Genomic DNA, 26,788 nt, shown 5'->3' with positions numbered 1-26,788 from the left:
GACACTGAACCTTTGGGTCCAAAATTTCATTTCTAGAAATTTATCTTAAGGAAAACATTGAACAGGTGCACTAACATATACATGTGCACCAGGAACTAGGATACTCATCTGGTATATTCACAATAGCAAAGGTTGGAAGGAAAAGAATTTCACGTAACAGGCTTTGGCTATATAGACCCTGGTTTATCCATTGATGTCACACTGTGAATTCATTTGAAAATGATTATATTCATTTTGTTACTTATTCAGTGGACGTTCATTGAGTACTGGCCAATTCCAGGTACTCTTCCAGGTATTGATGATGCAGCAGTGAATGAAACAAAGACCCTATGATGATGAATCTTTTATTTTGATGGGGGAAAAAAGACAATAAATATTAACAAATCATATACTACATAATATGATATCAGATGATAACACATTCTATGAAGGACAGATAATGCATAGTAAGGGAATTAGGGACATTCCCCAAGAAAATGATTGGGGCATGCCACTTTTAGAGTATCCAGGGAAGACCAATCCAACAAGGTCACATTTGACCAGAAACCTGTATGAAGTGAGGAGGTAAGGCATGTGAATATCTGTGGAAAGAGAGTCCTAGGCAAATGCAAGGGCCTTTAGGCAGAAGTAGACTTGAAAATTTCAAGGGAAAGAAAGAAATCCTGTTATGTGGAGAAGATTGAGCATGGAAAAAAATGGTAGGAAATATTATTGGGCAAGTAGCCAAGGAGTAGATTTTTGTGGCACTTTCTATAGGCCATGGATAGAACTGATACAAAAGACTGATACCCTAGTTTTGAATAGAGTATGGGAGAAAGAGGAGTAAAGATGAACTTTTATGTTTGAGACTTTGCAGTCGAATAAAGATGTATAATACTGTTGGATAAGAGGGTCTGAGTGCAAGGGACAGGGTGTTGCCAGGATCTAGATACCACTTGAGTATTATTACCTGGATGACACCCCACTAAGAACAGAGAGCTCAGTCCTGGGGCAATTCAAATGATCAAGTGTGCCAAATGCTGCTGAGAGTAGTCTAAGATGAGGACTAAGAATGCCCACTGGAGGTCACAGTTTATGTCACATTGGTCTCAATGAAAGGAGAAAAGCCCGACTGGGGTATGCTCAAAAGTGAACAGACTTCTTCAATAAATAAATTTATTGTGGGTGGGGGAGATTGAGGTAGAGGAAGGAAACTATAGATTAAAAGATGATTAATAGAAACATCCAATATCAGACTGACTGATACAGCCAGTCACAAAGGGGTGGACTTTACTGGATCCTCAGATAATTGGTATCCAAATACTGACGATTTTGACATTAAATAGTTGTTGTTTAGTCGCTCAGTTGTGTCTCTTTGCGACCCCATAGGTTGCAACAAGCCAGGCCTTCCTGTCCTTCACCAACTCCAGGAGCTTGCTTAAACTCATGTCCTTTGAGTCGGTGATGTCATCCAACCATCTCCTCCTCTGTTACCCCCTTCTCCTCCTGCATTCAATCTTTCCCAGCATCAGGCTCTTTTCCAATGAGTCAGTTCTTCACATCAGGTGGCCAAAGTATTGGAGCTCCAGCTTCAGCACTGGTCCTTCCAGTGAATATTCAGGAAAACAGAAAAAGAAATCAAAGAGTAGCTGCTTTTATTGATAACACACATCTTCCGCGACCCCAAACCCTGTGGCTGCTGCCGAATCACGGAAGGGTGGGAGGTGGCAGAGGGAAGGTAGAGGTAGACGGGTGGCTGTGGAAAGGGAGTATGCGCCGGCGAAATGGTGAGCCAACCGTCACAGAGGCGGGACTAGAGCCTCAGTTAAAGGACAGCTCTTTCCAGCCAATCAAAGGACAGCATCAGTGGCTTCTTCCTGGAAGTGGAGGCCGGAAGTTGGATTTCGGCTTGAGGTGGAGAAGGCGTCTGCTGGTGTAAACCCAGAGCTGAAGTAAGTGGGCGGCGACGGCTTGGGCCTCAGTTTCTCGTACATTTCTTTTTCCGGACCCACGGCTTCCGTTGGGAGGGCTAGGAGCCCGGGGAGGCCTGGTGCCGAGTACGTTCGCCTGCCTTCCTCTCCGGAGTCCCTCAGAGAGCGCGACCTTCCCCGCAGCTCGCGGAGCCGGGGTCAGGGGTGGGTGGGGTGGTTGGCCTCCCGTGGGAAGGTACCTTTGCGCGGCGGGCTCTAGGCTTCCTTCGGTGGGGAGGCCGCGCCCGTCCGGAGGTTGGCACACCTGAGTTCTAGGCCCGCACCGCTGGTTTGCGGAGCTGTGTGGCCTCGCCACCTCTTCTGGCCTCTCTCCGGCCTTGTCCCACGCGTCATTCATTAGATCTTCTGGGGAGGTTTTAAAAACAACATTCCAGCAGCTCCATTCACAGTTGACAAACGAGTCGAACGTCTGGAGATAAAACCCTAGAATACCTTTCTTTTTTTGGTTAAATCCGTCAGAACGGAACAAACATTAGAAGGTGGATCTTGAGTCTGATAATCAGCTATGATGCCTGGCGCGTGTCTTGTGAAAAACCTCCGTTGCCTTTGACAAGTTTAGTCTGGAGAAGTGGTATAAATAAACATGATTTCTGTTGTATATCCGTTTCCTTTTGTTCTGTCAGATGCTTCATTGTTTACTGATTTAAAGGAGCTTTTGCTGTGCAACCATAGCAACCAAGGTTGAGAATTCCTGCTGTGCCATTTCCTGGCTCTTTGATCTGGTTGCAGACACTTCTTGGTGAGACAGACTTGGGAATCTCTAAAATGAAATTGATAGTAGTATTTAACTCATAGAATTAGTTTGAAGCCTAAGTAAAAGAGGGTATAAAACAATGATACCTGTCATTTAGTTGCCCTTTGGGGATTAGCAGTTTAAGTAGAGGATTACACAAGGTGCTGGGAAGCACAAAACAGGAATTCCCATCTGAAAAGGCTTGAAGAGGTGAAACCTAGGCTGTATGAAATTTATTTTGAAGTACCAGATGATTGCTAATTCTCCGATTTTGGTAATCATGTGGTTATAAGAGGACACATCCTTTTTTGGGAGATACCCACTGAAGTATTTTAGATAGAGATGAGAGACCAATAAGGCAAATGAGGGAAAATATTAACATTTGGAGAATCTGAATATGGAATATTATTCATAAGCTGAAAAGTGTGAACTTTTGAAAATTTTAAAACATTGGTTATAACTATTTGCAACTATCATAAGTGTGTTGTAAATAAATGAAACAGTACACAGTATTTATAACCCTCCATTCCATGTACTTTCACCCCTTTTTTCTTAGTGGCCATATTGTGTATATATAGATATTTTATCCCAGCCCTCATATGAGTGAAGGTATGGATGAAGGTATGGACTATTTCCAGCTTTTCGTGCTCTTTTCAAACAGTGCTGCATTAAATATCCTGAAACACAGATTTGTGTACTTGTACCAATATTTTTGTAGGATAAATTTGTAGAAATAGAATTGTTGGGTCACCAGTCAGTCCTGAAGGAAATCAACACTAAATATTCATTGGAAGGACTGACGCTGAAGCTCCAATACTTTGGCTACCTGATGCAAAGAGCTGACTTATTGGAAAAGACCCTGATGCTGGGAAAGATTGAGGGCAAGAGGAGAAAGAGGGTGGCAGAAGATGAGATGATTAAATAGCATCACTGATTCAATGGAAATGAATTTGAGCCAACTCCGGGAGATAGTGAAGGACAGGGAGGCCTGAGGTGCTGCAGTTCATGGGGTCGAAAGAGCTGCACACAGCTTAGCGACTGAACAACAGCAACAGTGTTGTTAATCAGCTATACTCCAATATAAAATAAAATAATGAAAGGATTGTTGGGTCAAAGAATATCAGCATTGCAGTGTTTGATACTGTCACATTAAATTCCAAGTAAGCATATTTGTTTCCTATCAGTTGTGTATGAGAATTCTCTATATTCTCTTGGTGATACTGGCTTGCCACCTTAGAGTGTTATTATGGTGGCTGTGATGGTGTTTTGTGGGACCTCAGGGGAATGGATGTTTTCCACCACAGAAGACTTCCCTGCAGGGCCAGAGTAGCTAAGAGCTTGCTTGTAAAATTGGCATAACCACTCTGAAGAAGCTGAAAGATAGAGTGTGACCTGTGCTGGAATCCAGCACCTGCTACATAGAAAGTGTTCTATTTGTTAAGTGATGGAGTATTTGAAATCTTGATAGTCTTAGATGGATAGGATCCTCTTTTAAAATTTATTTTTAATTGAAGGATAATTGCTTTATTGGCAACTGTGAATCAGCCGTAAGTATACATATGTCCCCTTTCCCTTGAACCCCCCACCCCACCCCCACCCCATCTCACACTTCTAGGTTGTCACAGAGTACCAGATTTGAGCTCCCTGTGTTATACAGCAACTTCTCATTAGCTATTTTACATATATGTGGGGATTTTTTGCCTTTTTTTTTCTTTTTTTAATTGGAAGATAATTGCTTTACAATATTGTGTTGACCTCTGCCATATATCAACATGAATCAGCCACAGGTATACATAAGTCCCTTCCCTCCGGAAGTCCCCTCCCATCTTCCACCCCATCCCGCCCCTGTAGGTTGTCACTAGGTTGAGCTCCCTGTGTCACACAGCAGATTCCCACTTGCTATCTATATGGTGCATTTACATACTGTAATGTACATGTTTCCATGCTGTTATCTCAGTTTGTCCCTCCCTTTCCTTCCCCCACTGTGTCCACAAATCTGATCTCTATGCCTTTGTCTCCATTGCTGCCCTGCAAATAGGTTCATCAGTACCATCTTTCTATAGTCTATACACATGCATTAATATACAATATTTGACTTTATGACTTCACTGTATAATAGGCTTTCCTGCTGCTATAAATATAGTCGTGTCCGACTCTGCAACCCCATGGACTGTACCCTACCAGGCTTTTCTGTCCATGGGATTTTCCAGGCAAGAGTACTGGAATGGGTTGCCATTTCCTTCTCCAATAATAGGCTTTAGGTTTATCCATCTCATTAGAACTGGCTCATATGTGTTCCTTTTTATAGCTGAGTAATATTTCATTATGTATATGTACCACACCTTCCTTATCCAGTCATCTGTCCAGTGGACATCTAGGTTGTTTCAATGTCCTAGCTATTGTAAAAAGTGCTGCAATGAACATTGGGGTACTTGTGTCTCTTTCAGTTATGGTTTTCTCAGGATATTTGCCCAGTAGTGGGATTGTTGGGTTATATGGCAGTTCTGTTCCTAGTTTTTTTAAGGAATTTTTTTAAGGAATCATACTGTTCTGTGTAGTGTCTGTATCAGTTTGTATTCCCACCAGCAGTGCAGGAGGGTTCCCTTTTCTTCCCAGGCTTTCCAGCATTTATTGTTAGTTGATTTTTAAATGATGGCCATTCTAATTGGTATGAGGTGATACCTCATTATAGTTTTGATTTGCATTTCTAATAATGAGTGATGTTGAGCATCTTTTTATGTGTTGGCCATCTGTATGTCTTCTTTGGAGAAATGTCTGTTTAGGTCTTCTGCCCACTCTTTGGGTTGTTTGTTTTTCTGGTGTTGAGCTGCATGAGCTGCCTGTATATTTTGGAAATTAATCCTTTGTCAGTTTCATTTGAATTATTTTCTCCCATTCTGAGGGTTGTCTTTTCACCTTGTATATAGTTTCCTTTGCTATGCAAAAGCTTTTAAGTTTAATTAGATCCCATTTGTTTACTTTTTTTTTTTTTTTAAATTTTCATTACTCTGGGAGGTGGGTCAAAGAGGATCTTGCTGTAATTCAAGTCAGTGAGTGTTTTGCCTATGTTTTACTCTAATAGTTTTACAGTTTCGGACTTTATGTGTAGGTCTTTAATTCATTTTGAGTTTATTTTTGTGTCTGATGTTAGGAAGTGTTCTAACTTCATTCTTTTACATGTAGCTAACTGTCCGGTTTCCCCAGCACCACCTATGGAAGAGGCTGTCTTTTCTCTTACGTATTCTTGTCTCCTTTATCAAAGATAAGGCACCAAATAAGGTGCGAGGGTTTATCTCTGAGCTTTTTTTCTTGTTTCTTTGATCTGTATTTCTGTTTTTGTGCCAGTACCATACTGTTGAATACTATAGCTTTGTGGTATAGTCTGAATTCAGGAGGGTTGATTCCTCCATTTTTTTTCCCCTCAAGATTGCTCTGACTAGTCAGGGTCTTCTGTGTTTCTATACACAAACTGTAAAATTTTTTGTTCTGGTTCTGTGAAAAATGTTGGTAATTTGATAGGGATTGTGTTGACTCTGTAGATTGCTTTGGGTAATATAGTCATGTTCACAATATTGATTGTTTCAATCAAAGAACATGATATATCTCTTGATCTATTTATGTCATCTTTAATTTCTTTCATCATTGTCTTATAGTTTTCTGTATACAGGTCTTTTAGTCTCCTTAGGTAAGTTTATTCCTAGGTATTTTCCTCTTTTTGTTGCAATGGTGAATGGGATTGTTTCAAAAAGGATTCTTTTAAAAATTTGCTTTCAGCAGTGTATTATTCTGATTATTTTCCTGGTTTTATTCAGCATTTGCATTTTCTTCATCTTTTGCCTATTTTTCTATTATTTTTTTTTAAGATACAGGTTTGAAAAAAACACCTCAGTGGATGCTTATTGAGGATTTAGCACCTTCTAGCCATTGCTTAAGGTTCTAGAGGTAGAGTTGTGAATAAAAGGCAATATGAAGTCATAGTGCTTTCCTTCTTATAGGGATGGAATCAGAAAATATGTTTTTAAAAAATCATAATTAAATTTCTAGTATTTACCTCTGTTAGCTTGCAAGCATTCTTTTTCTAGAAAAATAGGATTATCTTTTAATTTTGCTTCTGATGTATTTTCCCATATGGAATTTTTAGATTTATTTTTGGTAGTCAGATCTGTTGGTCTTTTGTAGTACCTTTAAAATGTACAGTTAGTTATTTTTTGTTTGTTTTCCTTGATAGATTGTAAGGAACACTAGGATGGAGGCAGTGTTTTTTATTTATCTTGGAAAGATAGTATGGTGTAGTGTTTTAAGATTTTTTGCCTCTGGCTACTTCCTTTACACAAGTGGATCAACCTTTCTGAGCCACAGTGATCTCATCCCTGAAATGGAAAGCTCACCTTTCTTTTCTCAGATTTCTCACAACCGTGAGAGTTTAGAACAGCCCCTGGCACGTAGTATGCACTCAAGTATTACCTGTCATCATAATCATTATTGTCATATTTTAGACAAACACTAAATACTTGAAGGAGTAAATACACATTAAAGATGTTGGTACCTGCTTTCAAATTCCCTTTGATTTGAAGCTCTTGTGAAATGAATGGAGCTACCAACAAATACTTATGAAGCTTATGTGCATGGTTTTGAACCCAGTCAGAACTGTGATAGTCATAGTCCTTCCCTTCATAGAGTTTATAGTCTGGTTGGGGACACAAATCAGATACTGATGAAGAGAATAAAAGGGGGAAGACAGGGTCTGCTTTTGATGAATAATCAGATAAGTTGTATCTTCAGAAGTGACATTTTTAAGCTAGTGCCTGAAGCAGGAAGAAAATCACATGAAAAGACCCAGAGGCAGAAGAGGTTGGTATAAAGAATTGTATGAGAATACTTGAAGACAGTATTGCTAGGATATAAGTAAAAGGGAATGTGGTGTGAGAATTAGGCTGGCTATTATATAGATGAACTGTAGTGGAAACAAAAAGATCCCTGCAAAGCCATTGTGTTCCAGATAAGAGGCAGTGGTGTCTTGGTCAGAACTGATGAATTTGAGATAGCAAGGGTTTGGAATCAGGGTGCCTGTGTGCATGCTCGGTTGAGTCCAGCTCTTTTGAAACCCCATGAACTGCAGCCTGCCAGGTTCCTCTGTCCATGAATTTTCCAGGCAAGAATAGTGGAGTAGGTTGCCATTTCCTTCTCCGGGGGATCTCAGGACTTGGCAGTGATGGTGAGGAGAGGAGGTTGTTAAAAAAGGAGCATTAAGATAAACTTTAGGTTTCTGGCTTGGAATACTAGGTGGAAAATGGGGACATTTTACTGAGATAGGAAAGATTAGAAGCTTTAGAAGCTATGAGAGGAGCAGATTTAGAGGGTATGTGTTGTAGATGAAATCAAAATATTTTTTTTTTTTGGTTTGAATGCCCTATGAAGTATCCAAAGAGAGCCCAGAGGCAGTCTGGACTGGAGATAGAAACTCATGAATCAAGAGAAAGACAAATATTATATGATATGACTTATATGTGAAATTAAAAATAATACAAATGAATATATATAAAAAAAAGAAATAGACTCACAGACATAGAAAACAAACTTTTGGTTGCCAAAGGGGAGAGGGAGAAAGAGGGGTAAATTAGGAGTATGAGATTAACAAAGTCTTATACATACAATAAATAAGCGGCAAGGATTTGGTGTAAAGCACAGCAAATTATATTCATCATCTTGTAATAACATATAATGGGATATAATCTGAAAAAAAAAAAGGAATAACTTTGCTGTATACGGGAAACTAACACAATATTATAACTCAACTATACTTCAGTTTAAAAAAAAAATAAACCCAAGACTCAAATACAGAACAAGATTTCTCCACTTTGGCAAAATATATTGATACTTTGGACAGGATAATTGTTTGTGGTGGGGGACTGGCTGGTGCATCATGTGTTTACAGCATTCCCAGCCTCTACCCATTAGAAGCCAGTAACACCACTTTTCCAAGTTGTGACAACTAAGTGTCTCCAGACCTTGCTGTACGCCTTCTGGTTGGAGCTGACTGTGGCTCAGATCATGAACTCCTTATTGTTAAATTTAGGTTGAAATTGAAGAAAGTGGGGAAAACCACTAGACCATTCAGGTATGACCTAAATCAATCCCTTATGATTATAAGTAGAAGTGAGAAATAGTTTTAAGGGACTAGATCTGATAGCCAGAATGCCTGATAAACCATGGACGGAGGTTCGTGACATTATACAAGAGACAGGAATCAAGACCATCCCCAAGAAAAAGAAATGCAAAAAAGCAAAATGGCTGTCTGAGGAGGCCTTACAAATAGCTGTGAAAAGAAGAGAAGTGAAAAGCAAAGGAGAAAAGGAAAGATGTTCCCATTTGAATGCAGAGTTCCAAAGAATAGCAAGGAGAGATAAGAAAGCCTTCCTCAGTCATCAAGGCAAAGAAATAGAGGAAAACAATAGAATGGGGAAGACTAGAGATCTCTTCAAGAAAATTAGAGATACCAAGGGAACATTTCATGTAGAGATGGGCTCCATAAAGGACAGAAATGGTATGGACCTAACAGAAGCAGAAGATATTAAGAAGAGGTGGCAAGAATACACAGAAGAACTGTACAAAAAGATCTTCATGACCCAGGTAATCACGATGGTGTGATCCCTCACCTAGAGCCAGACATCCTGGAATGTGAAGCCAAATGGGCCTTAGGAAGCATCACTATGAACAAAGCTGGTGGAGGTGATGGAATTCCAGTTGAGCGCTTTCAAATCCTGGAAGATGATGCTGTGAAAGTGCTGCACTCAACATGCCAGCAAATTTGGAAAACTCAGCAGTGGCCACAAGACTGGAAAACGTCAGTTTTCATTCCATTCCCAAAGAAAGGCAATGCCAAAAAGCATGCTCAAAATACCACACAATTATGCTCATCTCACACACTAGTAAAGTAATGCTCAAAACTCTCTAAGCCAGGCTTCAGCAATACGTGAACCGTGAACTTCCAGATGTTCAAGCTGGCTTTAGAAAAGGCAGAGGGACCAGAGATCAAATTGCCAACATCCGCTGGATCATTGCAAAAGCAAGAGAGTTCCAGAAAAACATCTATTTCTGCTTTATTGGCTATGCCAAAGCCTTTGACTCTGTGGATCACAAAAACTGTGGAAAATTCTTAAAGAGATGGGAATACCAGACCACCTGACCTGCCTCTTGAGAAACCTGTGTGCAGGTCAGGAAGCAGCAGTTAGAACTGGACATGGAACAACAGACTGGTTCCAAATAGGAAAAGGAGTACATCAAGGCTGTATATTGTCACCCTGCTTATTAACTTATATGCAGAGTATATCATGAGAAACGCTGGGCTGGAAGAAGCACAAGCTGGAATCAAGATTGCTGGGAGAACTATCAATAAGCTCAGATATGCAGATGACACCACCCTTATGGCAGAAAGTGAAGAAGAACTAAAGAGCCTCTGATGAAAGTGAAAGAGGAGAGTGAAAAAGTTGGCTTAAAGCTTAACATTCAGAAAGCTAACATCATGGCATCTGGTCCCATCACTTCATGGGAAATAGATGGAGAAACATTGGAAAGAGTGGCTGACTTTATTTTTCTGGGCTTCAAAATCACTGCAGATGGTTATTGCAGCCATGAAATTAAAAGACGCTTACTCCTTGGAAGGAAAGTTATGACCAACCTAGACAGCATATTAAAAAGCAGAGACATTACTTTGCCAACAAAGGTCCATCTAGTCAAGGCTATGGTTTTTCCACTGGTCAGGTATGGATGTGAGAGTTGGACTATAAAGAAATCTGAGCGCCAAAGAATTGATGCTTTTGAACTGTAGTGTTGGAGAAGACTCTTGAGAGCCCCTTGGACAGCAAGGAGATCCAACCAGTCCATCCTAAAGGAGATCAGTCCTGGGTGTTCTTGGGAAGGACTGATGTTGAAGCTGAAACTACAGTACTTTAGCCACCTGGTGCGAAAAGCTGACTCATTGGAAAAGACCCTGATGCTGGGAAAGATTGAGGGCAGGAGCAGAAAGGGGATGCAGAGGATGAGATGGTTGGATGGCATCACTGACTCAATGGACACTGGTTTGGGTGGACTCCTGGAGCTGGTGATGGACAGGGAGGCCTGGCATGCTGTGGTTCATGGGGTCTCAAAGAGTCGGACACGGATGAGTGACTGAACTGAACTGGCAAAAATCACATCTTGTTGAGAACCACTGATAGAAATGCTAATAAAAGCTATGCAGTTGACTGAGGTCATCCCAGGGAGGGCATAAAACAGAGGCCTAAAACTAGTGGCACACAGACCACAGAGGTTGTTAGAGATAAATTCTTTTTGGCTCACAGTTCTTGACAGTTTCCAGAATTAATTGCTAGTATTTTTAAAAACTGAGAAATTCCCCATAAAAATCTGAATTTTCCCTTCCTTTCTTGAAAAATCAAGACTAAGGTGCAGTGAATCTTCATTCATGAGTGAATGCTAGAGGCTGGAGGCTTTGAGGTCTGGCTAGGAGATGCTCTGTTCTCTCTAATCCCTGCCCCTGCACATGTAATTCTTTATGTTCCCTGCCTTTTCCCTTTGACCTTTGAGTTTGTGACTCTATAGGGCACTCCTCTGATGCATGCCAACAGTAAAATTTGGATAGAGAAGGAGGGGCAGTAAAGGAGACTGAGAGGGAGCCTCCAGTAAGGTAGGAGGAAAACATTAATGTAAGATCACAGGAGCTGAGGGAGAAGGGGACTGGGTTGAAAAGGAAGAAAATGCTGCTGAGAGATTAAGATCACTTTGGAAAAATGTCCATTGAATTTGGTCATGTGGTGATTGTTGATTACTTTGATGAGTATTTGTGGAGGAAGGAGGTTGATTCCAGATTGGATAGTGATAAAAATGGATAAGCAGAAAGCTAGTAGAGCAATGAAGTGTAGTTTGATATAGTTAGAGTAACTCATCATGCCCATGGCCACTGCCTTATTGACTCTCAGTAGTATCCAGTTCACCACTGTAGGTAGGTGGAAACTCAGAACTGCCCCTCAGCTGCCCTTAGTACCTCAGAAATTCCAAGTATGAATCTGCCTCCAGTATATTACTTGGCTATCTCTGATGTTGGATTGCATAATTATATCTTGAAAATCTGGTAAGATCAGTCTAAATGAGCACTCAGGGTCTTCTCATTTTATGATATACCTAAGCTTAAAATGGAATAGATAGAGGTATTCGTGGCTATTGAAGATGTATTTGAGTTTGAAACTTCTGTAGTGGATGTAGAAAAGTTAGTGAATCTATAAACAATTGTAAAGTGTATTGTAGAAAAAAAGGAAGTGGAATTGGATTGCAGAAGCTCAGATGATGTGAGTTTGTTTAGACTAGAGCAGTGTTAATTTTGTCCGTGTTCCCTAGAGTTACAGGTGTTTACTTTTGGAAATCAATCTGTAATATAAAACAAAAGTGATTATAACATGAGATGGGGAGACAACATGTATAGTTTGGCTGCAGAGGGGATAGAGAAATGAGGCATAACTGGTGAGGGGTGTGGAATCCAGACTATTTCACTTATAGATGAAAATATAGTTGACCCATGAACAACTGGGAGGTTAGGGATGCCCAGCCTCTTCACAGTTGAAAATCTGAGTATAACTTAGAATTGATCATTTGTATCTGCCGTTCCTTCATATTTGTGGTTCTGCATCTGAGGATTTAACCACACGTGGATCTTGTTTTTAGTTATTTACTAAGTCATGTCTGACTCTTGCAACTCCATGGACTAGCCCGCCATGCTCCTCTGGGATTTCCCAGGCAAGAATACTGGAGTGGGTTGCCATTTCCCTCCCCAGGAGATTTTCCTGACCCAGGGATCAAATCCACATTTCCTGCATTGGCAGGTGGATTCTTTATCACTGAGTCACCAGGGAAGCCCCATAAATCTTGTAGTACTCTAGTATTTACTATTGAAAAAAATCCACATATAAGTGGACCTTTGCAAGTTCAAACCTGTGTTGTCCAGTGATCCACTTTATCAGTTCAGTTCAGTCTCTCAGTTGTGTCTGGCTCTTTGCGACCCCATGGACTGCAGCACGCCAGGCTTCCCGGTCCATCACCAACTCCCGAAGTTTACTCAAACTCATGTCCATCAAGTTGGTGATGCCATCCAACCATTTCATCCTCTGTCGTCCCCTTCTCCTCCCACCTTCAATCTTTCCCAGCATCAGGGTCTTTTCCAGTGAGTCAGTTCTTCACATCAGGTGGCCAAAGTATTGGACTTTCAGCTTCAGCACCAGTCCTTCCAATGAATATTCAGGACTAATTTCCTTTAGGATTGGATCTGGTTGGATCTCCTTGCAGTCCAAGGGACTCTCAAGAGTCTTCTCCAGCACCACAGTTCAAAAGCATCAATTCTTCGGTGCTAAGCTTTCTTTATAGTCCAACTCTCACATCCATACATGACTACTGGAAAAGCCATAGCTTTGAAGGTCAGCTGTATACTACAGTAGTTTTTTGTGCTGATGAAAATGTTAAGTAGAGCTGGAAAAATACTTGAATGATTGAGTATATAATGCAAATTAGAAAAGGATAGCAGCTTTTCCCTGTTGTAAATGTTAGTTTTAGAGACAAGGGAGATCATTTTGTCCTGGCCACCAAACGGAGAAAAAGGAAAATATTCTGTCATTAATCCCTGAATGTGACAGGTTTGTTTTGTAGCTCCACTCTCAATCTTTGGTCTCTTAGTGTGTGTGTGTTTGTTATGTTTTGTTTTCCTCTTATTTTTTGTTTGATGGTTTATTTCTGTAGGTTCTTGATCTTCCACAATGGGTGAGCCACAGCAAGTGAGTGCCCTCCCACCCCCTCCGATGCAGTACATCAAGGAGTATACAGATGAAAATATTCAGGAAGGCCTCGCTCCCAAGCCTCCACCTCCAATAAAGGACAGTTACATGATGTTTGGCAACCAGTTCCAGTGTGATGATCTTATCATCCGCCCTTTAGAAAGTCAGGGTATTGAACGACTTCATCCTATGCAGTTTGATCACAAGAAAGAACTGAGAAAACTCAATATGTCTATCCTTATTAATTTCTTAGACCTCTTAGATATCTTGATAAGGAGCCCTGGGAGTATAAAACGAGAAGAGAAGCTAGAGGATCTTAAGCTGCTTTTTGTACATGTACATCATCTCATAAATGAATACCGACCCCACCAAGCAAGAGAGACCTTGAGAGTCATGATGGAGGTGCAGAAACGTCAACGTCTTGAGACAGCCGAGAGGTTTCAAAAGCATCTCGAACGAGTCATTGAGATGATTCAGAATTGCTTGGCTTCTCTGCCTGATGATTTGCCTCATTCGGAAGCAGGGATGAGAGTAAAAACTGAACCAATGGACGCTGATGACAGCAACAATTGTACTGGACAGAATGAACAACAAAGAGAAAATTCAGGTCATAGGAGAGATCAGATTATAGAGAAAGATGCTGCCTTGTGTGTCCTGATTGATGAAATGAATGAAAGGCCATGAAGGATGTTTCTTTTCCTTTCCCCTTTAGTGAATGGTATACACATTAGTTAATTCACTTTTAGAGAGTCTCAAAAGAGATATAACTAGAAGTCTTGCAAGCAGCTTGATTCTCCAACTTTCTCAATTGTGAGAAATCACAGCAGTAATTTCACCTTATGGCAAGCATAAGTAAATGAGTGTGCCTACATTAATTAAGAGTGATCACCTTAAAAAGCAGAGTGCAGGTATTTGTGGAATACCCTTGTTTCCAGAGTGAAATTTTGAAGATATCTTCAGTGATAGCAGGTTTTCAACCCTGGAAAGTAGATTTGTCATTTGCTTTAAGAGTGGTAGATAATAAAGGATATCAGACTTTATAAATGTGAAATTATGAAATCTTTGTTTCACTTAAAAACTTGCTTAATCTCTAAAAAAGAATAGTGTAACATGTTTAAAGAGAGGAACCCCAGAGTTATATAACAGTTTCATTTTTTTCTGTTGGCTGTTCTTGCAAACACTGTCTAAGCCTCTTACCCCTATCCTGGATGGATCCTGGAACTTTTATCCAGTCCCTAAGAAGTCCTTTGATTACTTTTAGTTGTAAACATTCATTTTAATCATTAAAATGTCCATATAAATTATCTGTACTACATTTCCTAGATTTCAGACTTGCTTTAGGCTGGAAGCCTGCAATGGAAAGGGGGTTTGGTGGTAGAGATCGCTGGATCTCCACCAGAGATTCTTACTCCCCTGAGACATGCCTTGCCAGAAACTACGGTTCTCCATTCCCTGTGCATCTCTGTGAGGCCACGCAACTGAGTTCTTAGCAGTGGAATATGATATAAAAATCCAGGCCTGCCCCATAAAAGTTTCTTATATCACCCACCGTTCTCTTCTTATCTGCTGGTTTGATGGTCACACCCAGGAAAACTTTGGAAACCCCTTGAAGATGGCAGAAGTTTGGTCATTTTGGGTCCTTGAATGCCTGAAGACTAGGACCTCCTTTCATTTTAACTCCACCCTCCCCCCCGCCCCCCGTCCCACCCCTCTCCTCACCCCTGCTGATTTAACTTCACCATGTGAATAAGAAGTCAACTTACTGTTGTTATTTTGTTGTATTGTTGTTTTGAGCACTGAGATTTCATTTCTGCACTTCTCTTTTCTGTTCTCCAACCCCTCTTCCACTGAAATCTTGATGGAGAGTCTGCCTTGTATCTCAGGGTTTCTACCAGCCTTCCTCTTAATAAAGCATATTTAGAAATATGCTTTGAGTGATTCTCAAAGCATAGTGCTAGACCGGCAGCATTGGCATCACTTGGGGACTGCTTATGCAAATTCTCAGGTCCACCCCAGCCATGCTAAAGTGAATTCTAGAAGTGGGGCTCAACAAACTGTGTTAAAGAGCTCTCAGGTGATTCCCATGCAGGCTCAAGCTTAAGAATCCCTAATAATGGTAAGGCCTTTTCCCAAATAAACTGGCAAAGTCCGGTTTAAAGTGGCCATGGGTCAGTTCTGTGTGTGAGACACTCATTTATCCTTTTCTTTAAAATTTTGGGGTGTTTAGGCTGTTCCCAAGTAGATAGCCTGTTCTGCACACTCTCCTGGACTGGGCCTAAGCTGTGCCAGACGAGGGACAGACGTTCGTGGCAAGTGGGGCAACTCTTCTCTTTCTGTCCATGGGCCTCTTGCCTGTCTTAAAAAATATTTGGCTTCCCTAGTGGCTCAGTTGCTAAAGAATCTGCCTGTAGTGCTGGATTTGATCCTTGGGTCAGGAGGATCCTCTGGAAAAGGAAAAGGCAACCCACTCTAGTACTCTTGCCTGGAGAATTCCATGGACAGAGGAGTCAGGCAGGCTACAGTCCATGGGATCACAAAGAGTCAGACATGACTGTGTAACTTTCAAGTAGACAACCTTTCTGTTAGGCAGATAGTTGGCAAGTCTCATTTGTTTTTTCCTGATATGTGTTTGGTATTGATTTTTGGGCTCCATAGACTCCAGGAGACACAGTCTGGGCTCTATTAAGTTTAAATTGAAGGGGGAAGGAAACGCCCTCATCTCCCTGTGGCAGAATAAGGTAGACATAACATAACACTTCAGCAACTCTCCAAAGGAATCTCCTTTGACCACAACTGTCTTATAACACTGAGGTACAAAACCAATTTTGCAAGTCCTTGCATGGAAAAAACTAACTGAATCACATTATCACTATCACATCCTTAAGAGAGTCACAACATTATTTGTGTGTAATGTATGTTTGTTGAGAAAGAGTAAGAGATTAAAATTTCATGTGAAATCTTAAATTCTGACTTTGAGGGGATATGATCTTGTAGATCTGTCAGGGTGGAACTTGACATAAACTAAAGAATTCTGATGTGAACTCCTGCTGTTATAATGGGATGAAAGAACACCAGTGGTCTGATAGTTGTTACAAATTTCAAAGTGTATGTAAAGACTCTGTGAAGATTAAAATACATCTTTGCACACCTGATCATAATGAATAGTCCTTAGATTGATACCTTGCAGTGGAATATCTGAAGGTATAACCAGGGTATTACCAGTGCTGGGACCCAGACTATAAGGATTCTGGTTTCCTTGTTCTAGAGTGGGGCCCTGAAATTGGTTTTAAGAAGTTTGTAGGTGATTGCTGTGCCATAGGATAAAGGATTGCATTACTCAGTACTCTCTACTAGCAGTTTAAGCAAAAGATGAATTTATTGAAAGGATTATGAAATCCTTTTAAATTTATGAAATTTAAGGATTTATGAGATCCCTAACACATGATTATTGAAATCATGTGTTACATGATTGAGGGGTAAGTTAAACATCCAAACCATGAAGAGGACTTGGAGGTTCTTTAGAGCAACTGGGACTCAAACCTGGTCCAGAACCCTTTGTCCCTCCTTTGACTTTTCTGTTAATGTCATTCTATATGAACCAGCTTCTTTGATGGTATGAATGGAGAACATGTGTGCTAACAGTTTACTGAGTGTTAAGTCTTTCTATACTAGTGTCTGGGAGTTGTCTCCAAAAAAAAAACAAATAGGTAATTGACCAGCTGGGAGGGAGAAGTTAGGGTGGCATTCTTGATTTCATCTGGGCCATTCAGCAGGTGGGGGGCGGGGAGAAAATTCTGTAAGAATATGATAGATCCCAACATGTTAATGTATGGAAGAAGGTGGTCCACCCCTCTGTTTAAGCCATTTATTTGCTCTATTCATTTAGTGGATATTGTGGTCCTCTTTATTCCTGACATTGGTTTAGTTCCTGGGGATAAGAAGAGTGGGAAGGAAAATGAAAGAAACAGGAACACAAATAGGTTAATTTTTGAAGGCATAAATTCTTGCATTAACCATTCAGCCATTATAACAAGAATCTTGCTTCCAATATATTTCTATTTCCTACTCAAAATGCCTTGTCCACATTATTTTCTCAAGTTGTTTCTGTGTTTGAAATTGTTAAGGGTTGTGGAAGACTATTTCAACTGTGCTGTGTTGTATTTGAGAGAAAAGACCTGTCCTGAAGTCACAGGAAACAGGAAGTACAAGTGTCTCTTGAGACAAAAGTTGGCATAATTTTGAGGGAAAAGGCTGTTAGGGCCACACCATAGGGAGGGAGGAGGTTGGAGCTAGAGAAGAAGATGGTGGCAGGTTACAGGACTTAGAAGGCCAAGGAAAGGAGTTTGTTCTATCCTAAATCTGACGGGAAGTGTTGGGGAGAGAGGGGAATTTCCCCCTTTACCCCTCTTGAGTTCTTGTGATTGGACTAATAATAAAACTGACACAAGACAAATTAATAGGAGAAAATTTTAATTCCTGTACACAGAGGTCTCAGCAATGGGACCTAAGAAGTAGCCGGAGCATTTATATTCTTTAGACAAACACGGAATTTGTGAGGAATTGGCATGTGCTCAATGAAGAATCTAAACAATTTGGGCTTGGAGTAATAAAGAGGTAACAAGGTTTATTTATAGAGGCTTTTCAGCTCAAATTCCTTATCTCTGGTGATAAGGGTGTCCTTTTCCCTTCACTGTGGTGAGTGCACCTTTCATGGGAGAGGTTTGTTTTTTGCTTCAGGGGAAACGGTGCGGGGTTGGGGGGTGGGGTGGGGTGGGGGAAATTGGGGTTGGGAGAGGGTCAGAGTGTTGCTCTTGTATTGGCCATTTCTTAGTTCAGTATGCCACTGGAAATATTTTGGGGCACCCTGCCCTAAGTTGTAACATATATCAATAACATGCATATAAAGCACTTAGTTGGCACTATTCTAATCACTTAATATACAAAAAGCTGTTTATCCTTAAGACAACCCATTAAAATCATGATTTTTACACCATATTTCAGATGAAGGAGTGGAGGGGTGTCATTTATCCAAGGTCACCAAGCTAGTGAGTGGCAAAGCCAGGATTGAAATGTTCTACTTTCAAAGCCTGCCTTCATACTTTATTACCTCTCTGCTGCTGCTGCTGTGGCATCATGTATTTAATAAATCCTAGGCAGTAAGTAACAGAGTCAAGAGTGGAATCTGATATTTTAACCCCAAAATTCTTATTTTATACATCACATGGTATTAGATTGAGGAAGGAAGTTTGCAGATGGAAATTATGAGCTCCTTTTGAACATTTTAAAGCATTTATGTCAAATTCTGCTGCTGTCTTGAGATACTGTGCGCTTAAGCACTAACCTTCCTAAAACTCCCTCTAAGTAGGTATAACCCCCACTTTATGAAAGTGGGGATCAGTTTTGTGGTTTGCTCAGGTGGTGTGTCCAGATTAGAATCTAGGTCCGGAGTTAACAGTTTTTAGCCATTGTAACTACTCCTCTAATTTGCGGTACAAATGCAGCCATAGAAAATATGTAGACAAATGAGAATGCTGTGTTCCAACTTTAGATATGGAGATTGAAACTTGAGTTTAAATAATTTTTACATGTTATGAAATATTCTTTTGATTTTTTTCCAAACCATTTAAACATGTTAAAAATAATTCCTATCTTGTGGAATGTACAAAACAGGCAGCCGAATGAATTTGGCCAGAGGGTCTGATCTAGGTGATTGGATTCTTAACCCTGGGATGTTTTCATAAAACCATTTAATAACTGCAAAATAAAAATTATAGGTTTGTTCTAGGGCTGAAGTGAGATTATGGCTACAGAGCACTCAGCATAATTTCTGGTACTTAGTAAGCTCTCAAAGGTCAACTGTTACTTTTCCTGCTAATTGCATTTAGCATTTAGAATCCAAAATTGAGGAACTGGTTTCAAACTGTAATGTGATGAGTCCAACAGTAAGTGGCACTGTTACCTCTTGTTAAGGAGCTGCAGCTAGGTGGCAGAAGAGGGGACTCAGATGGAGAAACTCATAGATGCTGATTGTAATACTGAACTTTGTATTTAATGAGTGAGATGCTGTATCTGCTGTGGCCTACAAATTTTTTTCTCATGGAGAGAAAAGGGTATAGGTGTTTCAAAATAATCAGTACTATGTTGTGAATAAGAGTTTTTTTTTTTTTTTTGATTAGAGCTTTTCTCTCAGGGCTGCCTGTACAAGACCTGAGGAAGACCTCAGACACTGTTGGTTAGTTCTGAGTAGATGATGACAGAAAGATGCTTCTCACATCTGCTTAGCATCAAGCTGTGAAGCACCATCTGTGAAGCTGCTGGTTCCCTGCCGTTCTGTAGGTTGGGAATAAGGGAGGACATTGAAAGGACGGGAGTTGGGGATTGGGAGGGGGAGACATGGCTGGTTTGGAATACACTGTATCATAACTACAAGGAAAGGTGCCTTTGGGTCTTTATTTTCACAATTTTTCAGTCATTCAACAAGCATGAAGGTATACTATGAATACCATGCACTCGTTAAGAGCTGTTAAGAATGGGAGTACTGTTGTGAAAGTATATTCCATAAATAGTAACAGCAAGTTGCTGAGTATAGTCTGAGTTGGTATATGTGTTTGTCTGTCTGTCTCTCCATACTCAGATTGGAAAAATGTTAAAAACAATTTTATGGGTGAAGATGTAACTTGCTACACATTGAAGACACTTTGCTAGTAAATGGCTGAGTTAAAAATAAGGTTTAAAAGAGAAGAGAAAAAGAATAAGACATGGTAGAATTTGAGCTCTTGTATGTACTAGCACTGTAACCTTGGTTTGAAATACTAACCACCATGACATTCAGTTTCCTTAGCTATGATAATTATAGACCCATCTCATAGAGTAGTTGGGAAGCCCAGGTGGTACAGTGGTAAAGAATCTGCCTGCCAACGCAGGAGACACAAGAGACGTGGGTTCGACCCTTGGGTTGGGAAGATGCCTTGGAGTAGAAGATGGCAACCCACTCCAGTATTCCTGCCTGGAAAATTCCATGGACAGAGGAGCCTGATGGGCTACAGTCTGTAGGGTTGTAAAGAGTTGAACATGACAGCACAATACAGCACACAGGGTATTTACCATCTAATGTCAAAAATGAAGGCCCATGCTAATTCTTTCTGAAACTTATTTGTCCCCAAGCAACATACTCAGGTTTTAGGCTTGCTAATCATCTGTGAAGAAGCATCTGATCTGGAAGGGCTGAGTAGGTATCTGAAAGGCTTCAGTGGTGCATGAGCCTGGGGCTCTGACTCATTACTACCTAAAGGGAAGAGTGGTTAAAAAAAAAAAGAGGAAGCCATAAATAATCAGCAGAAATGAAAAAGGGACATCACTATAGATTTGATAGACAATAAGGTAATAAAATATGGATAACTTTATACCAACAAATTTGATAATTTGGGTAAAATGGATAAATTTTTATAAAACTATACAGGCTTAAGAGTAGGAAACTTTGATAGCTTTCTAATGATTATGAAGAAAGTTTTCAAAATCTTAGAAAACTTTTAAGTTCAAATAGTTTTGCTGACAAGTCCTATCAAACGCTTAGAAAAAAAAAGTACAGACTCGGAATAGAAAAAGGGGAAACGGAAGATTCCCCAGTTGTTTTTATGAGACCATAATAAACAAGTAAAGATAAAATGTGATCTTTATGGTCAATCTGTGTTTATTTTAAAAATGTAGAATAGAAGATGTAGTCTGTAGGAAAACATATATAAAATTTAGTATCCATTCATGAAAAAGAAAAAATTTAGAATGTTTAGGAATAGAAGAGAACTTTTTTAATGTAATAAATAGTAGCTGTATAAAATCTACAGCGTGTATCATACCCAAGGTGAAAGGTGAAACCTTTTCTATAAGAGCTGTAATGAAACAAGGATGTTTGCTATCAAAACTTCCATTAAATATGTACACATGGCCTAACATTTGGTAAGAAAAATGTAGGGTTGAAGAAGAAGAAAAAACTGAACTGTCATTATTTGCAGAAAATATGGTTGACTACATAGAGAATTCAGTGTAATCTACAGATAGTTGTTCAGTCACTCAGTCGTGTCTGACTTTTTGTGACCCCATGGACTACAGCACACCAGGCTTCTCTGTCCTTCACCATCTTCTGGAGCTTGCTCAAACTCATGTCCATTGAGTCGGTGATGCTATCCAACCATCTCATCCTCTGTTGTTCCCTTCTCCTCCTGCCTTGAGTCTTTCCCATCATCAGCGTCTTTTCCAGTGAGTCAGTTCTTTGCATCAGGTGGCCAAAGTATTGGAGCTTCAGCTTCAGCATCAGTCCTCCAATGAATATTCAGGACTGATTTCCTTTAGGATTGACTGGTTTGATCTCCTTGTAGTCCAAGGGATTCTCAAGAGTATTCTCCAGAACCACAGATCGAAAGCATCAGTTCTTTGGCACTCAGCCTTCTGTGTGGTCCATCTCACATAACTTTGACTATGGTTTTATTAATAAATTATCTACATGTAAATTATTAATTGCCAACAAAGGTCCGTCTAGTCAAAGCTATGGTTTTTCCAGTAGTCATGTATGGATGTGAGAGTTGGACTATAAAGAAAGCTGAGTGCTGAAGAATTGATGCTTTTGAACTGTGGTGTGGAGAAGACTCTTGAGAGTTCCTTGGCCTGCAAGGAGATCAAACCAGTCAATCCTAAAGAAAATCAATCCTGAATATTCATTGGAAGGACTGATGTTGAAGCTCAAACTCTGATATTTTGGCCACCTGATGCAAAGAACTGACTCATTGGAAAAGACCCTGATGCTGGGAAAGATTGAAGGCATGCGGAGAATGGGATGACAGAGATGAGATGGTTGGATGGCATCACCGACTCAATGGACATGAGTTTGAGTAAGCTCAAACTTGAGAGTTGGTGGACAGGAAAGCCTAGCATGCTGCAGTCCATGGGGTCACAAAGAGTTGGACACGACTGGGTGACTGAACTGAACTAGTTATTAATAAAAAAAGTTCATTGGTTGGAGGAAAAAAATCATCGTTCAAAAATAAAGTGCATTTCAGAATACCAGCAACAACAAAAGTTTTAAATTAACACAACATTGTAAGTTCACTATGTGTCAATAAAATTAAAAAATTAACATAGAAAAAAAGAAGATACTATGAAAAATAGCATCTATTGATAAGAAATGCCCAGGAAAAAACATTAAGAAATAAGCTGAAGACCACTAGGGAGAATATTTTAAATTTTTATTGAGGCATTAAAGAAAATCTAAATGTAAGCAGAGATAAAGCGTGTTTATGGAATGGAACACTCAATGTAAAGAGATCAAATTTCCTCCACATTGATCTGCAGATTCAATGCAAGCTAGTCAAATATTTACTATCTTTTTTTTTTTGGTTTTGTTTTAATTTGATGCGATGGTTCTAAAATGTGTAGGAGGGAAGTACAAGAGACCCAGATAGCCAAGATACTCTTGATAAAAGAACTAAATGGAGGATTTGCCTTCTGGGACATCAACATGTCCCATAAGGCTGCAATAGTTAAAATAATGTTTTATACTGACAGAAGGAAAGACAGATATACTGTTGGAGCAGACTTGAAAACCAAAAACCAGATTCATCCCTGTATGATTTTTCAAATATAACAGAGATGGCATGCAAAGTAGTGGGAAAATGCTGGAATTTTCAATAAATGGGGCTGGGACAAAAATATATATAAATCAATACTGGCAAAATTAAAGGCCTGACAGTAAAAAACAAAATTATAAAGTAATGTTAGGTGAACATTTTCATCATCTCTGGATAAGAGAAGTCTTCTTAAATAAAATACAGGAAATATAACCCACCAAAGAAAAAGGTAGTAAATTTTACTACATTTGAATTAAGAAATTGTATTAAAAAAGCATACAATTAATAAGTGAAAAGCCACAAAGTGGGAGAACATATTAATAACATTAAACCAGCAGAGGACTGGTATCCTGAGTATATAAATTACTCATATGCATCAATAAAAAGCTGAGAAACCCAACAGAAAAAATAGGCAAAAGACTCATATAAGCATTTGTGCCCCTCCACTCTCTAGATCCATGTGGTTCATAAACCAAAGAAAAGATGCTCATTAACCTTGTTAGTGACTATTTCCCTGGTGGCTCAGATGGTAAAGCGTCTGCCTGCAATGCAGGATACCCAGGTTTGATCCCTGGGTCTGGAAGATCCCCTGGAGAAGGAAATGGCAACCCACTGCAGTGTTCTTGCCTGGAAAATCCCGTGGTTGGAGGAGCCTGATAGATTATAGTCCATGGGGTCGCAAAGAGATGGACCCAACTAAGCGACTTCACTTTTTACTCACAACCTTGTTAGTAATGAGTATAATGCAGAGTAAAGCTATAGTGAGAAGCCCTCATCATATCCTTTACCAGTCTGGCTAAAAAAAAAATCTCGCAATACCAACTGTTGAGAAGGATGTGGAATAAAAGAAACTCATACCCTACTGGTAGATGTCTTGGAAACAGGCCTTATCTAATAAGGCTCAAAACATATATACCCTCTGACCTACTAATTCCACTGTCAGAAGTATGCTCCAGAGAAGCTCCTATGTGTCTACCATGAATTCATAAATGAGAATACCAAGGGTGACATTGTTTCTGAAAACTGAAACAAGATGAAATATTCATTTTGAAAGTAATAAACAATTTGAGACATATCCAGTCCCAGGAAAACTATTCAGTAATAAAAACACCCCACAGAGATACAAAGCACCATGAATGGATCTCACAAGTACACTGTTAAAGAAGCAAGATGCAAAAGCCTATAGACAATTTGATTTCACTATATGATGTTCAAAAACAAGCAAAATTATGCATATAACTTTAGGATGCATTACCTAAATGGTAAAGCTATTAAAAACAAGCAATTACTGAAAAATTTCGAGTAGCAATTGCCTATAGGACAGGAGGAAGGTTTTGTGTTTGGGAAAGGAGTAGAGGTCAGAGGGACTTTAGGAGATCGGCTATGTTTTATTTTTTGTTTTGGGTCTGGTTACTTGTTTGTTTGCTTTCTAAGTATTGGTAAACTATAAATTTAAGTTTATGCAGTGTTCTGTACATCTTTACCATTTCCCGTTAAACAGAGTAGTTTAACCTTAAAGCCATACTGTGACATCATCATACACTCATAGGAAAAAAATTAAAAAGTGTGACAGTCCTGATACTGTCAAAGATGTAGGGCATTAAGAGTTCTCACTGCCAGTAAGAGTGTAAGCTGGAATAAACACTTTAGAAAACTGTTCAACATTCTTGTGTGAAGTGGATGCCCATGAGATGAAAGAAATGAGACTGTGAGTCAGAGACAAAGTGGGAAAATAGTAAAATGAAATAAAATAAGAGAGAATCCTCACTGGGACTGATGAAGAGTATGTCTGTTAAACTGAGAAGGATGATTAGCTTTACTATCTGAACCTGGAGCAAAAAAATAATGAACACAAAGAATTGCTGTATTGGAGAACATGCTTGTGGTGAGTAACCACTCACCACTCCCGCACCAGCATCACGCTGGAGGAGACTGGGACTGGCATTTCAAGTTGAAACCTCAGATAGGAGTTCCCACAGTGACTCACACATAGTGCAATAGAATTTTCTTGATGGTTTTCATGCTTTTCAGTTCGTTACTGGGAGCCTCGATGAGTTATCAAGGGTTAATTATTTCACACCCCTCCCATTTCCTCCCCTCTGAAGAGGTTTGATTACCTGAGCAGGAGCAGCGCTGAGCTGACTCTGACGTTGGTTTGAGTGTGACCACAAAATCTCTCTGACACTCATCCATAGTTACTAAATATAAAAACTCTAGAGACAAGAGAGCTCTTTAGCATCTCCCTGGGGTTGTGAAGAATGTGTCCTTTTTAAGTTAAAAAGCACTAGAAAGTGAAGTCGCTCAGTCATGTCCAACTCTTTGCAACCCCGTGGACTGTAGCCTACCACGCTCCTCAGTCCATGGGATTTTCCAGGCAAGAGTACTGGAGTGGGTTGCCATTTCCTTCTCCAGGGGATCTTCCCAACCCAAGGATCAAACCCAGGTCTCCTGCATTGTAGGCAGATGCTTTACCGCCTGAGCCACCAGGGAAATCCTTAAAAAAGCACTATGTTAGTAAAATACCCTTTTTGTAAGAAAAAGAGCCATCCACATTTGGAGGATCAAGATTTCTTTCCCCATCTCCCCACTACCCCATCCTTTTCTGGGAGGCATTTGCTTCTTCTGTAGTGGATATTTGCTTCTGCTGCCCAGCATCCATTTCTCCTGTTAAAATGCACCACACTTTTTTCTTTAGGGTAACCCCCTTCTCTCACTTTCAGAGCATGAGATTTGGTGACCCAGGCCTTACCTAATTAGTTCTTTTTGACACTATGGACACAGATTGTTCAAGAATGAGTCTGTAACCCAGTTTAGGTGTTTCAGGGAATGTGCATCCATGGGCTTGTGGGAGAGTGGCCAAGAGATGTTCTTGGTATGCAGATATGTGCTCTGAAGGGATGGGAGAGGGACACTGTAGGATCTGCTGAAGGCACCAATGCCAGGACAGCTAGAAATCAGGTCCCTGATGTTTTCACTGGGGCCATTGAGCCAAGCTTTGCTTGAAGCTACACTTTTAAATAACATCAGTCAATAAATCCATAGTTTAAGCTAATTTGAGTTGCATTTTCAGGCATCTGCAACGTAAGTAAAGTATAGGGTCTTTGGTGAAAGAAGTCTTTGTTGGCAAAAGAACACCAAGTCATGCTTTGAGAAGTGGGCAGTAGCAAGGAAGAAATTTATTTGTCTTGTAGCTAACCCTAAGAGACCTGGATGAGAGAGATGAAGCAGCTCTGTCAGTGCTGGGATCAGGTGCAGAAGGCAATATTGAAAGCACTTTGATGCAAATGAAAGCACTGCTGCCGCTGCCGCTGCTAAGTTGCTTCTGACTCTTTGTGACCCCATAGATGGCAGCCCACCAGGCTCTGCTGTCCCTGGAATTCTCCAGGCAAGAACACTGGAGTGGGTTGCCATTTCCTTCTCCAATGAAGGCAAGTGAAAAGTGAAAGTGAAGTCGCTCAGTCGTGTCCAACTCTTTGCGACCCCGTAGACTGCAGCCTACCAGGCTCCTCCGTCCATGGGATTTTCCAGGCAAGTGTACTGGAGTGGGCTGCCATTGCCTTCTCCAATGAAAGCACTAAGACCACACAAATAAAAGTAAAATAAAAAGGCTTGCATCGATGCAGTTTGTAGACTGCATCCTCTGAGATGCAGTCT

General features: G+C 40.2%; 1 protein-coding gene across 5 annotated transcripts in view; it reads left to right on the top strand.

Annotated features, from left to right (window-relative positions):
* Nucleotides 1–26,788, top strand: part of MED7 (mediator complex subunit 7) — a 56,264-nt gene that overhangs the window by 16,200 nt on the left and 13,276 nt on the right. Inside the window, exons 1-2 of one of the 5 annotated variants that reach the window (XM_070465706.1) lie at nucleotides 1,827–1,931; nucleotides 13,483–14,568. In XM_070465706.1, coding sequence (XP_070321807.1) covers nucleotides 13,500–14,201 — 702 coding nt within the window. In that variant the 5' untranslated portion in view covers nucleotides 1,827–1,931; nucleotides 13,483–13,499 and the 3' untranslated portion in view covers nucleotides 14,202–14,568. Of the gene's footprint in view, nucleotides 1–1,826; nucleotides 1,932–2,609; nucleotides 2,710–13,482; nucleotides 14,569–26,788 lie in introns of those variants that run through there. The other 4 variants (XM_070465707.1, XM_070465708.1, XM_070465710.1 and 1 more) reach the window with 4 other exon arrangements.

The sequence above is a fragment of the Odocoileus virginianus genome, chromosome 3 (assembly GCF_023699985.2).
Source record: "Odocoileus virginianus isolate 20LAN1187 ecotype Illinois chromosome 3, Ovbor_1.2, whole genome shotgun sequence".
NCBI lineage: Eukaryota > Metazoa > Chordata > Mammalia > Artiodactyla > Cervidae > Odocoileus > Odocoileus virginianus.
Note: the sequence above shows the minus strand (reverse complement) of the source record. Positions and strands in the feature narration are given on the sequence as shown.